Genomic DNA, 13,341 nt, shown 5'->3' on the forward strand with positions numbered 1-13,341 from the left:
AATAAAAACAGGAAAAGACACATAAAAGTGTTTTGTATAATATCTGCAAGCAATGTATAGTTTACATGAAATATGGTGGTGTAGTGTGGCTTATATGAGCGTAAAATTCATACCTTAATGAATAAGAAGACATTTGAGCACACTGATATGCAGCAGAAATTCTTTAAGGCTAACATTTAGTGTCACCTATTATTCACCCAGCACTTGCACACAATGAAAGCATACATGTATAATTAATTGAGAATACTGAAGTGTTGTAGCCAAACTGCTCAGTTCCTGACCTTGTATTCCGCTTTATTTAGTGTCAGCAAATCGCAATGTGTTATATGAGAGGGTCTGTATTTAAGTAAGGAAGGAGGAAAATCATAGCGGTGGATAATGACAGAGACAAGACACTGAAGGCACTTCACGTCGCGTTGGAGATGTCACCTCGTCTTAATTTGCTGTTGACCTAAAACACACGGCAACACAATGGCGTCCACATAACACAACGTACAATAGAGGGGCAGCTGCGTTCAAGGTTTTATTGGTGGACACAAATGTCACAAAGAGCCATGTCACTCAAGATGCTGGAGATGTTCCCATGAATCCCTCAGGACACAAACATGGCCTGCAGATATACAGTACAGTACAGTTCAGTGGTAACTTTTGGACTTAATACGTCAACGGCATAATGCCCATTTGTATATAAATGACTGAATGTTAATGTTGAATTCATGAAGAAAACCTTGTTCTTCTCACATGCCTCCATGGTGAACAGAGAATCCAAAAAAAGCAAACATTCTCAATTAATTTAGGTCTCTGGGGACCACGTTTAACAACAGCAAAACTGTATCAAAGCATCATATTACAAACTGTGACACAACTTGTGCAGTGGTCACAGAGGTCATGTAACGGTATTAGTCCTGTATGCAATGGCATCTCAGTGATTTGGAGTTGTATTAAGGTTTTTGTGTTCTCCGCGCCTCGTTTCTGCCTCTCCTGGTCGACAATTACACAGGCTGTCTTTGCAATTATAAATAAAAGTTTTGACAGCATTTTCCTAGCAGGAGGTTCATTCGTAGAAGAAGCAAGCTCAAATCCATCATGAGAGCGAAATCTCCAAGGTTGATGAGATGGATAATATTTGTGGCAGAATCAGTTCTGTTTGTTTAACCGTATTTAAAAGAAAAAAGGAGGTTAACACTGCTTGTGGTGCTGTGTTGTGTTTCTAGAGTGGAGTTACAAATGACAGCGTGCGTCATATCAGGGGGATAATGTCAGTATATTTGGGTAAAATACAGACTTCACTTATACCGTGCAAACGCGCCCCACAAAACACAGACGTAGAGGTATAATTTCTAAATCACATGAGGTCCCCAGGTAATATTGGTCCCATGCAAACAGGGCTCAAATCTCATTTATCCAGTCAAATGCTCAGTGCTTCTCAAATACATGCATTTTTGCTAAAACCTATTTTAAATACTTTCACCTATGAGTTGTGTTTTAAATCACAAGGTTTTTGTAAAAATGCATGTGTTTGGGAGGTACTGAGCATACAACTGGATAAATGAGTCTTCCATTATATAGCACGAGTTGAGTTGAGAGTTTGTAAATGAAGTTTTTGATATGATTTCTGCAGTTTTTTTTTGCTTTCAATGCAATTAATGGAGCGCGTTTTCCTTTTTTGGATTCTTTGTTTAGAGTGGAGAAATGCGGATATAAAGTAACACAAGGCGAGTATTTGAGATATAAATCGTCATATTGTGGGTAAAGTATTCAGCTGATCTTCAGGCTGTGTGATAATCTATGGTCATACAGCAGGAATAAAAAATACCTATTCGTTTGGGCAATTCAGTCTTATAACCAGCAGCTTAACGCTCAGCACCATTCTATAACACAGACCGTTAAAATAAGAGTCTTGAGGTGAGGTCAGTAAATCACAAAGCACTTAAGAGTTGTGTGATGGACCAGGAAAAAGTGAGAAGCACACAATCCACTTGACTCCTCTTGAGTTGAACATACTGGCAGCATGAATGGAAGAAGCGTAAGCTCAAAGCTTTGCTTGACTCCCATTAACATATAAAGTGATCTGAAACAGTTTTAAAATAGCCTCAACAATTCATACACATGGAGATCATACACACAGTCACTTATATCCCTTTTCCACCAAATTAGCTCTGGTTCTTGAACCGGTTCTGTTCAGGATTCTTGAGACCTTGGTGCCATCTAGCGAACCGGCCCGTGTTTCCACCAGTATTGAGGAACCATTGTAATCAAAGGATGCATCATCAAGGGAAGTTGTTGCACAGTGCACAATAGAAGTAGGGAGTAGTAGCAAAATCACGGATTACACTGTTTACCTGCAAACTTTTGCTCTGTTATTACAGATATTTGTTTGTACCCAGAAAACAAGCATTGACCAGCTATTAACGAGACCACTGCATGCTCTTTTTGTCCGACGATTTCTCACTTGACTTGTCCATTGTTGCCTTCTCCATCCTCTCATTCCAACCTGTAGAGAATGTGACACGCCCACTGATGTCATCAATGTTAGCACTTCAGGTCAAGAAAAACCGGCCACTTTTTGGTTCCAGTTGGTTCTGAACCAATTTATTTATGGTCAAAATGGTCTTAATGGTTCAAAATGAGGTGCAGGAACCAGAACAGAATCAGTTCAACATTGGTGGAAGAGGGGTACAAGAGGAAAATTAATGCTTAATCAACAGTGGCCCAGTGACAAACACAACTGCAACACTTATTGCTGCCAGCTCAATCACCCAAAAAAGCGTTGGCATTGTATAGCCCCGTTTCCACTGCGCAGTATGGTATGGTACAGTTTAGTTCGGTACGCTTTTTTTCCGTTTACACTGTAAAAAGTTGTGGAAGGTACCAGTGGAACTGTTCCATACCATCCCCATTTTTGGTCCCCCCACTGTTGGGGTACCTAGCACACAGATCTGGTACTAAAAGGTAGAGCTGTGAACACTGCAGTCGTTTGTTGGTCACTTTGCTCAGGGCGGAGTGACGGCAGGTTTTGAAGCTCATGTAGTTTAGAGTTTAGTAGACTGTAACTATAAAAATAAAAGATATTTTGCTGCCTCTAGTAGCAGCTGTTGTCGGAGTAAAACAATAACTTAATTCACTGGGCTGACACACCTTAAATATTCCATATGACAACTTAGACCATTACTTTAGTTTTTAAATGACATACACTTTTAGTGGATCTTCAGATGTTTATATGTATTAATTTTGGGTGGGTTATGTAAACTGCATATATTCTAATCCTCACTCGGAGAAAAGAAAAGGGTTGTGTAGCATCTGCTGCGGCAACACTTATCACCTGAGCTTGCCTGAGAAGGACTAAATGCACAAACACGCTATTTCTAAATATCCCATGGAGACAGACTCTCACTGCAGCCTGTTCTTTTTTGTTCTGAAAATGTGAGCACGCAGCCTCGTTCTGTGGACGATAAACAAGGTGCAGACTTCCCACTATGTCACCGATAATGAGGAATTAAGATGAGTGCTGGACAGAGCAGTGAGTGACAACAACCCTGCCCACATGAAAGAGCTCTGTTTGTGGTGGAAACGCTAGGGTCTAGGTACCATGTCTGAAGGATATCTTTTGGTTCCAAAGGTACCATACCCAAGGTGTTTGCTGGAAAAGGGGCTTATGTTTCTCCAAACAAGTGGATATGTTCAAACTTAATGTTTGACAATGCTGTGATTAAAGTGTGGTCAGGTTAAGGCACAAAAGCACTCAGTTATGGTTCAGAATCATCATGCTTGGGCTTAAAATACCCTGTTTTGGGGGCACAATCCTGGTAGGAAAAGCAGCAATGTCTCTCATTGTCTCGATGTCAGCAGCTTTTTTAGCCTCCACGATTGAGACACGGTGACTTGCTAAAAAACAACCAGTTTTGTTGCTTGTTGGTCTCAAACAGGGGTCTGCAGCTTGGCAGATGTCTCACCTAGGTGACATGCCATATTGATATGATACAAATGAAATGCAACACATTCTTGATTTGCAGAAATGTACAATGCCAACATTTGCTCCTGGTGACTGGGCTGAGGCTGCAGCTGTGGAGAGTCACACAAAATATTAGTTACAACTGCATTTACTGGTTTGGTTTCTTCAATGGGATTTGCTGCTTTTGGTGTGTGATGTAAAGGCATGAAAATTTACACAATCTGATCAGAAAAAAAGAAAACTTGTGTGTAAGAAATAAAGCCTTTGGCAGCAAAAGCTGAACCAGATGGGTTTCTTATAGAGTTATTTTAAGAGCTCAACTGGTGAGGTACCTTTGACAAAGTGAGTTTTTTTTTCTTGGAGACATGATAGAATAAAATGGAAGATCTTCAAGGTTACACAATGAAAAACACCTGTGCGCCTCCTTGCACTGAAATTATTTGGGGATTTAAATGTATTACATCTATTGTGGATTATTTGCAGTATGATAAATGCTTCACAAAAATTTGTTAGTGTAATTAAAATGTTCTTGCAACAGGGCAACATTAATTCAGAATATGGAATAAAACAACTGTCTTAATGGGCAAAGCTTCCACTGTAGCTGTTGTTTCTCTAATTCTAGCCTGCCATGATGATGCTGTCTTAAATAATTTCCTTTTAGTTGTGATGAATTTCACAGGTTTGTACCTGAGCCGTAGGCCTCTGCTCTGTCCTCTCTGATCTTTATACCACATCTAATAATACAATATTTATTACCTCTAATGTCTGCTGTGCAGGAAACATACCAGCGGGTAGTGTGATGACAAATATGCTATCTAACCTTCATTCATACAGGGTAGGTTGGCTGAGCCGACATGCTTCTTTTTGGAGACTGGAGAAACAAATGACAATCTCTTCATACTTAGCAAGCAGCCTACGGGAGGAATAAACTATGTGAAGTCAGTGCATCTTAATAACCACACAATCCCAAACCTTTCTCAGTGATAAACTAAGCTACACGAGGAATAGGTAAAGTCCTATATCTAGAATTTAAAACTCAGGTAGGCAGTTCAATTTCAGCATCACAGGGTAAAAATCCCTTTCTGACTTTGAGCATTTTGTAATTCAAGTAGTCTGGGAGAAAACTAGACTTCTGCACCTCCTTTTGACTGTTTTCAGGCTTTAAAAAAATCTAGCCCATGATGTGAAATTTCTGCCAATCACAGGTAATTTCCAGAGAGAGAGCGCGTTCCCACTGACTGTTCAATGCAGATGCAGTCTCTTCACAACACATTCTCACTCCAACCTCACCATATATCGATGTTCTTGTGTCAACTTCTATGCATTGTCTGTTTTCAAAATAAACAAAATAAACAGTTTGCATAAAGTCTCTTTCAAAATAATTGCACTACATTGGTACAACACCATGAATTGATGTTTTTTTTCATTTGACAACAAATGCACGTGGTTACTTTCTGCCAACACGCACGCGGTTGGGTTTAGGCAACAAAAGCACGTGGTATGGTTTAGGAAAAAAAAGAGCCGGGTTTGTCTTAAAGGAAATGACGACTTTAGAATGAAAATACAGACAGTACTAACTCACCCTCATGCCGACAAGAAGTCCAGTGTAGTTTTTAGTCCACAAAACTCGTTTGGGGTATCGGAGGATAACAGCTAGCAGGATTTTTCCATACACTTGAAGTGCATGGAACCCACGTCCAAAATCATTTTGAAAATGTAATAAAACTCTGAATGCCCTGAAGGTGCGGCATGCAAAATTGACTTGAAAAGCCGTAATTTACTCCACTTTTACAGCATCATTTCTCACCATGGTCAGTTAGCCTGCAGGCGTGCTGTGTTTACATGGCAACTCGAGACGTTCTTGTTCTCGAATCTCGTGAGTTGCAGGCTAATTGACCTTGTCGGCATGAGGGTGAGTACTGTCTGTATTTTCATCCTAAAGTGGTCATTTCCTTTAACAGTCTAACCGGCAGCAAATGCCAGTCTCCCCAGTGAAAGTCAGTGGATGGTGGACCCATCCACCACCCCTCCCACCCACAGACTTTTTGCCCCCTTAACTTTTGTTGTTGTCCCGCTGCATTTCCCCCTCATGCCACCGGGTGCTGCTAAACAATAATAGTGACCAACTGCATATCATGCTGACGTGAAAGGACGGCTTTTTTTTGTCATTGTCTGACGAGAGAAGTCACTTCCCAAGAACGGGTTTTCAACGACTTCAGAGTGAGACTGGGTTTCCCTTCAGATGAAAGCCTGATTCAGTGGTGGAGGATCCTGTAGAGACGGTTACTACTTATCGAAAAAGAGTCTAAAGGAGAGTTTGACACTAAACGAAAAAAACATGAACATCAATATCTCTTAAGTGTTTCAGAGATGACAGAAACATGTTAACAGTTTCGTCATCTGCTAACTGGAGCCAAAGGCTTAGGGCTGCGGCTTCAGGTTCATATTTATGTAGCTAATGTTAGCAAAAGCCTTGAATCACAGTGTGTCCTCCGCCTCATTCCTCGCCACTACAGACCACCTCACTGGAGGAGAGCTGCTACACCTACTGATTGAAGTTTCATCTCCTGGGCTAGTGCCTGCTTTTCTCCCGAGAAGCAGTCCACAGCGGTGCCGAGGTGGATGGACCCTGGGGTGGCTAGCTAGCTAATTCTTGTCTCATTTGTGGTCTAATGAACAGAGAGAGTGGGTCAAAGAGGGGCTGAGAGAATGAGCTGTGTGCAACTGCACAATGAAGTAAGATTAAATACATGTATGTATGGGAAGGACTGGGTTACTGTTTGAAGCATGTGCATATATGCCTGTTGTCTTCTGGCGGGAGAGGCCTAGGACAGAGAGAGGAGAGCTACAGGAGAAAGGTATATATTCTTTTTCTTGGCACTGTTTGGAATGATGTTAGGCCAGGACAGGTGTGGATAAGTTCATCTTAAAATGGGCCAAACTACATGGAGATCAGATGTTAAATTGGGTATATCTGATGTGTACTACATTAAATAAATGATGATGTGAGGGTTGATACTTCATTATGGTGATGGACAAATGTGTGGCAACAAACGCTTGCTTGACATCCTCAGATTAGGTCTTGTTTTAGCTGAAACCACGGAAGAGGAGGATGGCTGGGTCCTGGGGAGGAGAAGAGCAGGATGAAGTGAAGTTTAAAGATACAGATGAAGTGAAGTGATGGCGTGCAGGAGGAATGACTCAGTCACCCAAGGGATGCATGCTACCAGATGTCAGACACCATGCACAGGAGATGAAAAAGACAGATTGCTAAGAAAACAGGACAACACCTCGTGACGTTATGAAAAAAAAAAAAAGCCATTAATGGTTGAGGGCCCACTAAAGACGGCGTGATGACAAGACACCTACAGACAGTTTCCATCTCACCACAGCCTAATGCAGGCAAGAGAGCATTCTGGAAACGAGAAAAGACTGTACAGGTACAAAAGAACAACTATTTGCTAGCAGTCACATCAATACATTTTCACAGTAAAGCACAATGGTTGGTCTTAGACAAACGGAGTAATGAAGAAAATTGCTGGTATGGATTGAAGGAAGACAGAAATAAAAGTAGTGAACAAACACTGTGCGCCTTGAGCAGTGCTTAACCACTGAGAAATTATCATTAACTGGCTATTTAACCTATGGAGCTCCGTCTGTGTCTGGTGGTGAATTCTGCAGGGTTTGTTGAGACCATAATGGCCATTGTTGAAGCATACCTTGTGGTCTTGTTCAGTAAATACAACATAAAGGGTCTTTCAGTCAGTGTTGCTGAGCATCTACTTGCTCCTTTTTCCTACTGAAGTTCAGCCATGTAAAGTATTTTAGGACTTTCCCCTCCTTACATTACATACTGTTGCTGTTTGCAAGTGATGAACCAGCAATTCACAATGTCTCGGGTGGCTATGAGTAAGACATATTAAAGGGATAGTGCACCCAAAAATGAAAATTCAGCCATTATCTACTCACCCATATGCCAATGGAGGCCCTGGTGAAGTTTTAGAGTCCTCACATCCCTTGCGGAGATTGGCGGGGGGAGCGGCTAGCAAACCTAATGGCAGACGGCACCCCAGACTAATGTCCAAGAACACAAAATTGAATCCACAAAGTATCTCCATACTGCTCATCCGTAGTGATCCAAGTGTACTGCAGCCGCGACATAAAAAGTTGTTTCGAAAAACGTCATATGAACTCTGTTTTTAGCCTCATTGTATCCTGTAGCTCTAACTGCTTCTCTGTGCTCCGCGCTCACGTGTGCACGCTCAGGGTGATCGGTGATACACGGTCTCTGAAGAGCAGCAGTCTCGTCAGTACTGATGTGCAGGTTCTCAAGTGCAGGCATCACCAATTCCCAGTCTGAGCAGCANACTCCAGTATTCTGCGGCTGGCTGAGGGTTAGGCTCATGAGCTGCAGCGGCTGCTTCATCCAGTAGCCTGAGTTCCGTGCGTATACTCGGGCTCAAACAAATGCGGCTCAACAAAGAAATGCTGTTCCTCCTCAATTTCAAAGTCTTCAGACATGTTGGGCTGTCCTTTGCTAAAAGACCTTAGTGCAAATTGTCTTTTAGCGACTGTGGCTAAGTTACCGTTGTCTCTCCCTGCGGTGCACGTGTCACGTGATGTAAACACGGGTGAGCAAAGCTCATGCTTTCGCTGGTCTCGCGCAGGCTCGCACACGTGAGCGCAGAGCACAGAGAAACAGTCAGAGCTACAGGCTACAGTGAGGCTAAAAACAGAGTTCTTATGACGTTTTTCGAAACAACTTTTTATGTCGCGGCTGCAGCACACTTGGATCACTACGGATGAGCAGTATGGAGATACTTTGTGGATGCAATTTTGTGTTCTTGGACGTTAGTCTGGGGCGCCGTCTGCCATTAGGTGTGCTAGCCGCTCCGCCCGCCGATCTCCGCAAGGGATGTGAGGACTCTAAAACTTCACCAGGGCCTCCATCGGCATATGGGTGAGTAGATAATGGCTGAATTTTTATTTTGTGTGCACTATCCCTTTAAAGGGATAGTTCAACATTTTGGCAAAATCGCCTATTGCCGTAATCCCTATAGTCATATGAGTAGGTACATTACTTTTAATTGTCAGTGCGTGCTGTTCTGAGATCGGTGGGGCAGAGCTGCCCGCTGAAATGGAGGTGAACGGTACAGGTCCCTTCTCTCCCTCAAAACTAATCAAATACACCATCAAATGACTCCAAACGCTCTAGTGGACAACACATGGCTTGCGCATTCCCCACGCTATGAAATAATAATGTATAATTAAGTAACATTACGACACATGAAGCAAATACTACTTTCTTGAGTAAACCACTGGGCGGAGTGACACAGTGTGTACCTGAGACAGTGCCGTTGTTATTGCTTGTAGATATTTGCGGTACCGTCAGCTGGACACAACAGAAGGTTTGAGGAAAGTTTACTAGAGCGTTTTGGAGTCATTTGATGGTGTATTTGATTAGTTTTGAGGGAGAGAAGGGACCTGTACCGTTCACCTCCATTTCAGCGGGCAGCTCTGCCACACCGATCTCAGAACAGCACGCACTGACAATTAAAGGTAATGTACCTATTATATGACCATAGGGATTACGGCAATAGGCGAATTTGCCAAAATGTCGAACTATCCGTTTAAGATGAATACCATTAAACAGGGTTTTGTCACATTTAAAGGGCCATTTCAGTGATTTTAATATTGCACTTCCACCAAGTTGGGGGACTTGTGAGAGACAGATAAGAGAAGAAAGGATAAAAAATTTAAAGTAGTTGGTGATGAAATACCCTGACGTTTAGTCCCTAGTATGGGCTAACCTCCAAACTGACCAACTCTGTTTCTCAGAAATCACGTTTGTATACAAGTAATTTGCAATAGCAAATGCATTTAGATGATGTTTTCTATTAACATACAGAGAAATCTTGGACCAAGGATGCTGCACCAATATAGTCGTGTCACAATCTTATAATACAGTGTGTTCCCAATGAATATATCTCCTGTATGCTTCACTCCTCAGTAGAGGCTTTTATAAAGTCTGCAACCCTTACCTGAAGTACATTGGACCTACACTGTCATCTTCCATATTTCAGGGCTTAGCCAGTCTCTTTACATTGCCTGTAAAATCAGTCTTCTTGTAACCATGCCATATTGCTTATTTGTTTGTTTGTTTGTTACTGCCTTTGTGTGGTTGTAGGAGGCAATGAAGGTTGGGGATGAAGGTTGGAGATGGATGTAATGCCCACTATTTTTCATTTATTTCTTTTTTTTCTCTTATTTTAAACCACTCATCATATTTGTCATGTCTGAGCTGCTTTGTTCTGGGTTGTATGTAAAAAAAAATATATATATATTTTAAAAAAAAAAATATATATATATATATACAGATAAAATGTTCGTCAATGTATCTGACAAGTTGTAACAATATTGATGCTGAATGGATCAGTAAAATATTCAGTGACGTTTTATACATCATCTCCTCATAGTGACTCGTATCATTACATTTTTGTATGGTTATGCCTCGGCTCTCACAGCACTTAGTTATGGTTCAGACAACACTGTGGTCTTGGTTTAAAACAGAAAAAGTCCACAGTGACTTCAATCACGAAACACACTGTGATTATCAACATTTACCAAATCCAGTCTTATCCAGCCTAACCACACAAAGGAATCAGGATGCTAACCTTAGTGCATTTGTAAGTGCTAAGTGTTTCAATTTGTGTGTGCATTCAAAAACAACATGACCCCTTTACACCTTGCATTAAAATGGGTTTTGAGTGATCAGATTGCAGTCAGATTGTGCTTAAGCACATGAAAGCAGGGATGATGGTTTGTGATCCAATGGGCCAAACCACCCCAGGAGGTTGTCAGGGACGCATTGTGACCACATTGAACTCAATAAATGCTATTGCATTTTCAATTCAGATACAACAACTATGTGGACGGAAATATGTACCCATGCATGACTGTTTCAAACCAGCGAGGCAGCAACTATTAGCTAGTTAGCAAGTTAAGTTACTATCAAGAAAGCTGCAAGAAACCTTGTGGATATGCAAGACACTTGTGGATGGAGCCAAGACAAGACAAATGTCTGCTTTCAGCTTGGTCCAATTAAAGCATACAAGCAAAACTTGGTTATCATATCGCAACTGAAACATTTATGGAACAATGGCTAAGCAAATGGTGAAAGGCTATAACTGGTTCTAGCTGCAATGTCAAGGAAAAATGAATTTGAAACTGGCATACAGAAAAGTAATGGACAGCAACAAGAAAAGGGGCGGGGGAAGGGTAACTTGTCCCTGTTAAATAAACTGGGCGGAGTGCTGGGTGATCGATCTTAGATTTGCCCTGGTGAAGAGGATGTCATTCTGAAGATGCTAACATTAGCATGGACTTTACCACCAGTGCCAGTTGACAACAGTAAAAGAGTCAAAAGTAAAAGAATAGATGACAATAAGACAGTATGTTGTGATCAGATCTCAGTCTCTGATCTCAGTGTGGACCCTGGAGACACATATTTAAGGTGAAGTGTGTAAGATTTAGATGGATTTGGTGGTGTCTGGCAGTGAATTGCAGATTGCAACTAGCTAAAGGGCTTGACACATCCAGTTGACGGTCAGCCATCAGTCAATGTTGGGCCGTCGGTGAGCGTCTGTGGCCCTCGTTGCTGCAGTATGTCCCACACTGTTTGCGCTAGCTGGCTTTTTTTCCGCCAATTCAACATGTTGAAATGGTGTCAGAGCTGCCGGTGCTTGCTGCTGTGTGAAATCACTCTGATTGGCTGTTCAGCTCAGTGCATGAGAATAGAAAAGGAAGTGAGGAATGCAAACAACTTAAATCAAGTAGGCATGAGATTGAAACAAAATTTCTATGTTAGGTAAAATTATTTTTAAGCCATTAAGCCCTTTAGCAGAAACAGTTAATTGTTTTATTGTTTACCAGTGCATGTTTAATATACTTTGTGCTTTCAACAACAGGTTGTGTTGTTAATGTGCTAACTGGATAACTAGCATCTTGAATCCATCCTGTCGGTCTTCTGGTTTGCCTTTTTGAAAGACGAATACAGACATCTCCTGCCTGCTGATATGCTAGTTGGGTGTTTGCTGAAGTCTTTGCAGTGTGTTCAAGTCCAGCTTTGTGGCAGACAGCCAGGCAACGTGAGGAAATGCAACAACCACGCTTCATCAACACTAGCTCTTTGATATCACCTTGTTGTGTCTGACACTTTGAGAAACATATAAGGAGGCAAAAAAGTGACTGTCTGAACTGCTGGTACATTACTTCAGGGCACAATCAGGAAAAAACAATGGGAGAATCAAATAATGGGTTTAGTATGAACCATCATGTTGTATTGAAAAGAGGTTTTAGTTGTTCTGTCGATCCCCGGCAGCTGTGACACAAGGCTGGTCACTTGCCAGACGAGTTATTCTGAGACATGTTTTTTCCCCCCCTTCCACACAATGAAATATGGATAAGAGTGGTGGGGATAGTGGGCAGCTGTCAACAAATTCCACAGCTTCCCGCCACCACTGATCAATCAGAGCCACAACGGCGCTGACCTGCTGGCTAGAGCTGACATTAATCCTAAATCTTCCAGTCAGTGTGGAGGAATGACAGGACACGTGGTGGTGGGAGCAAACGCTGATACAGGCTCTGACAAGGAAAGGTGCTGATGCTAATGAGTGTATCTGTGGCTCTGTAACAAGCCTGCATCGTTTGATGTCCTAATTTACAGTGAGCTGTGTCTCAGGGGTGCAGGATAATGAGCTGGCCCAGGATTCCCAGGGCAGCAGCTTGTGTAACCCACCTCATGCAAGAGGACGCGCACTCCCACCAAGTGTAAGTGAGAGACGGAGAGAGAAAGTAGCAGAGAGAGAGAGATAGCAGGAAGGACATATTGGAGGGAGAGATAAGGGCGTGAGGGGGGAGTGGAGGGGAGGGGGAGGTAGGCACATGTCATCCCTGCTTGATATGCTTGTTTGTACACACCAATCATTGAATCGCTGCAGCCAAGTGAGAAAAGCTTGTGTTCTCTGTGACAAACTGACCGCGGGCAACAAGAACACTCACAGAAAGAGGAAATGGAGAAGGAGAGCATGGCGGGTGGGGGAGAGGAAGAAGAAGAAGGAGCGATAAAGAACAGAGCAAATGTTTGATTTGATCATTGTCGGGCGTTACGTCTTGTCCACGAAACACCCGTCAAAGACATCCCTTCCCTTTGCTCTCCTGTGCTTAACTCAATCAAACAAAAAAAGTCTCTCCTATTTACAGAGCAACCCTGAAAAATCTGGCTCCTACTGCACTCCAAAGCAAATTAGCAAATGTGGAGCTCAGTGACCTCAGCGCGGAGACCATCCACACACAGTATGCGGTGTGCCCTACCACCCCCACCTCTTACT

At 42.3% G+C, this 13,341-nt stretch overlaps 1 protein-coding gene across 1 annotated transcript in view; it reads right to left on the reverse strand.

Annotated features, from left to right (window-relative positions):
* Window positions 1–516: 516 nt before the first annotated feature.
* Window positions 517–13,341, reverse strand: part of ppm1aa (protein phosphatase, Mg2+/Mn2+ dependent, 1Aa) — a 36,614-nt gene continuing 23,789 nt past the window's right edge. The window contains exon 6 of the mRNA XM_050061253.1: window positions 517–7,075. Within this exon, the coding sequence (XP_049917210.1) occupies window positions 7,040–7,075 (36 nt within the window). The 3' untranslated portion in view covers window positions 517–7,039. The remainder of the gene's footprint in view (window positions 7,076–13,341) is intronic.

Source organism: Epinephelus moara, chromosome 14 (genome assembly GCF_006386435.1).
Source record: "Epinephelus moara isolate mb chromosome 14, YSFRI_EMoa_1.0, whole genome shotgun sequence".
Classification (NCBI taxonomy): Eukaryota; Metazoa; Chordata; class Actinopteri; order Perciformes; family Serranidae; genus Epinephelus; species Epinephelus moara.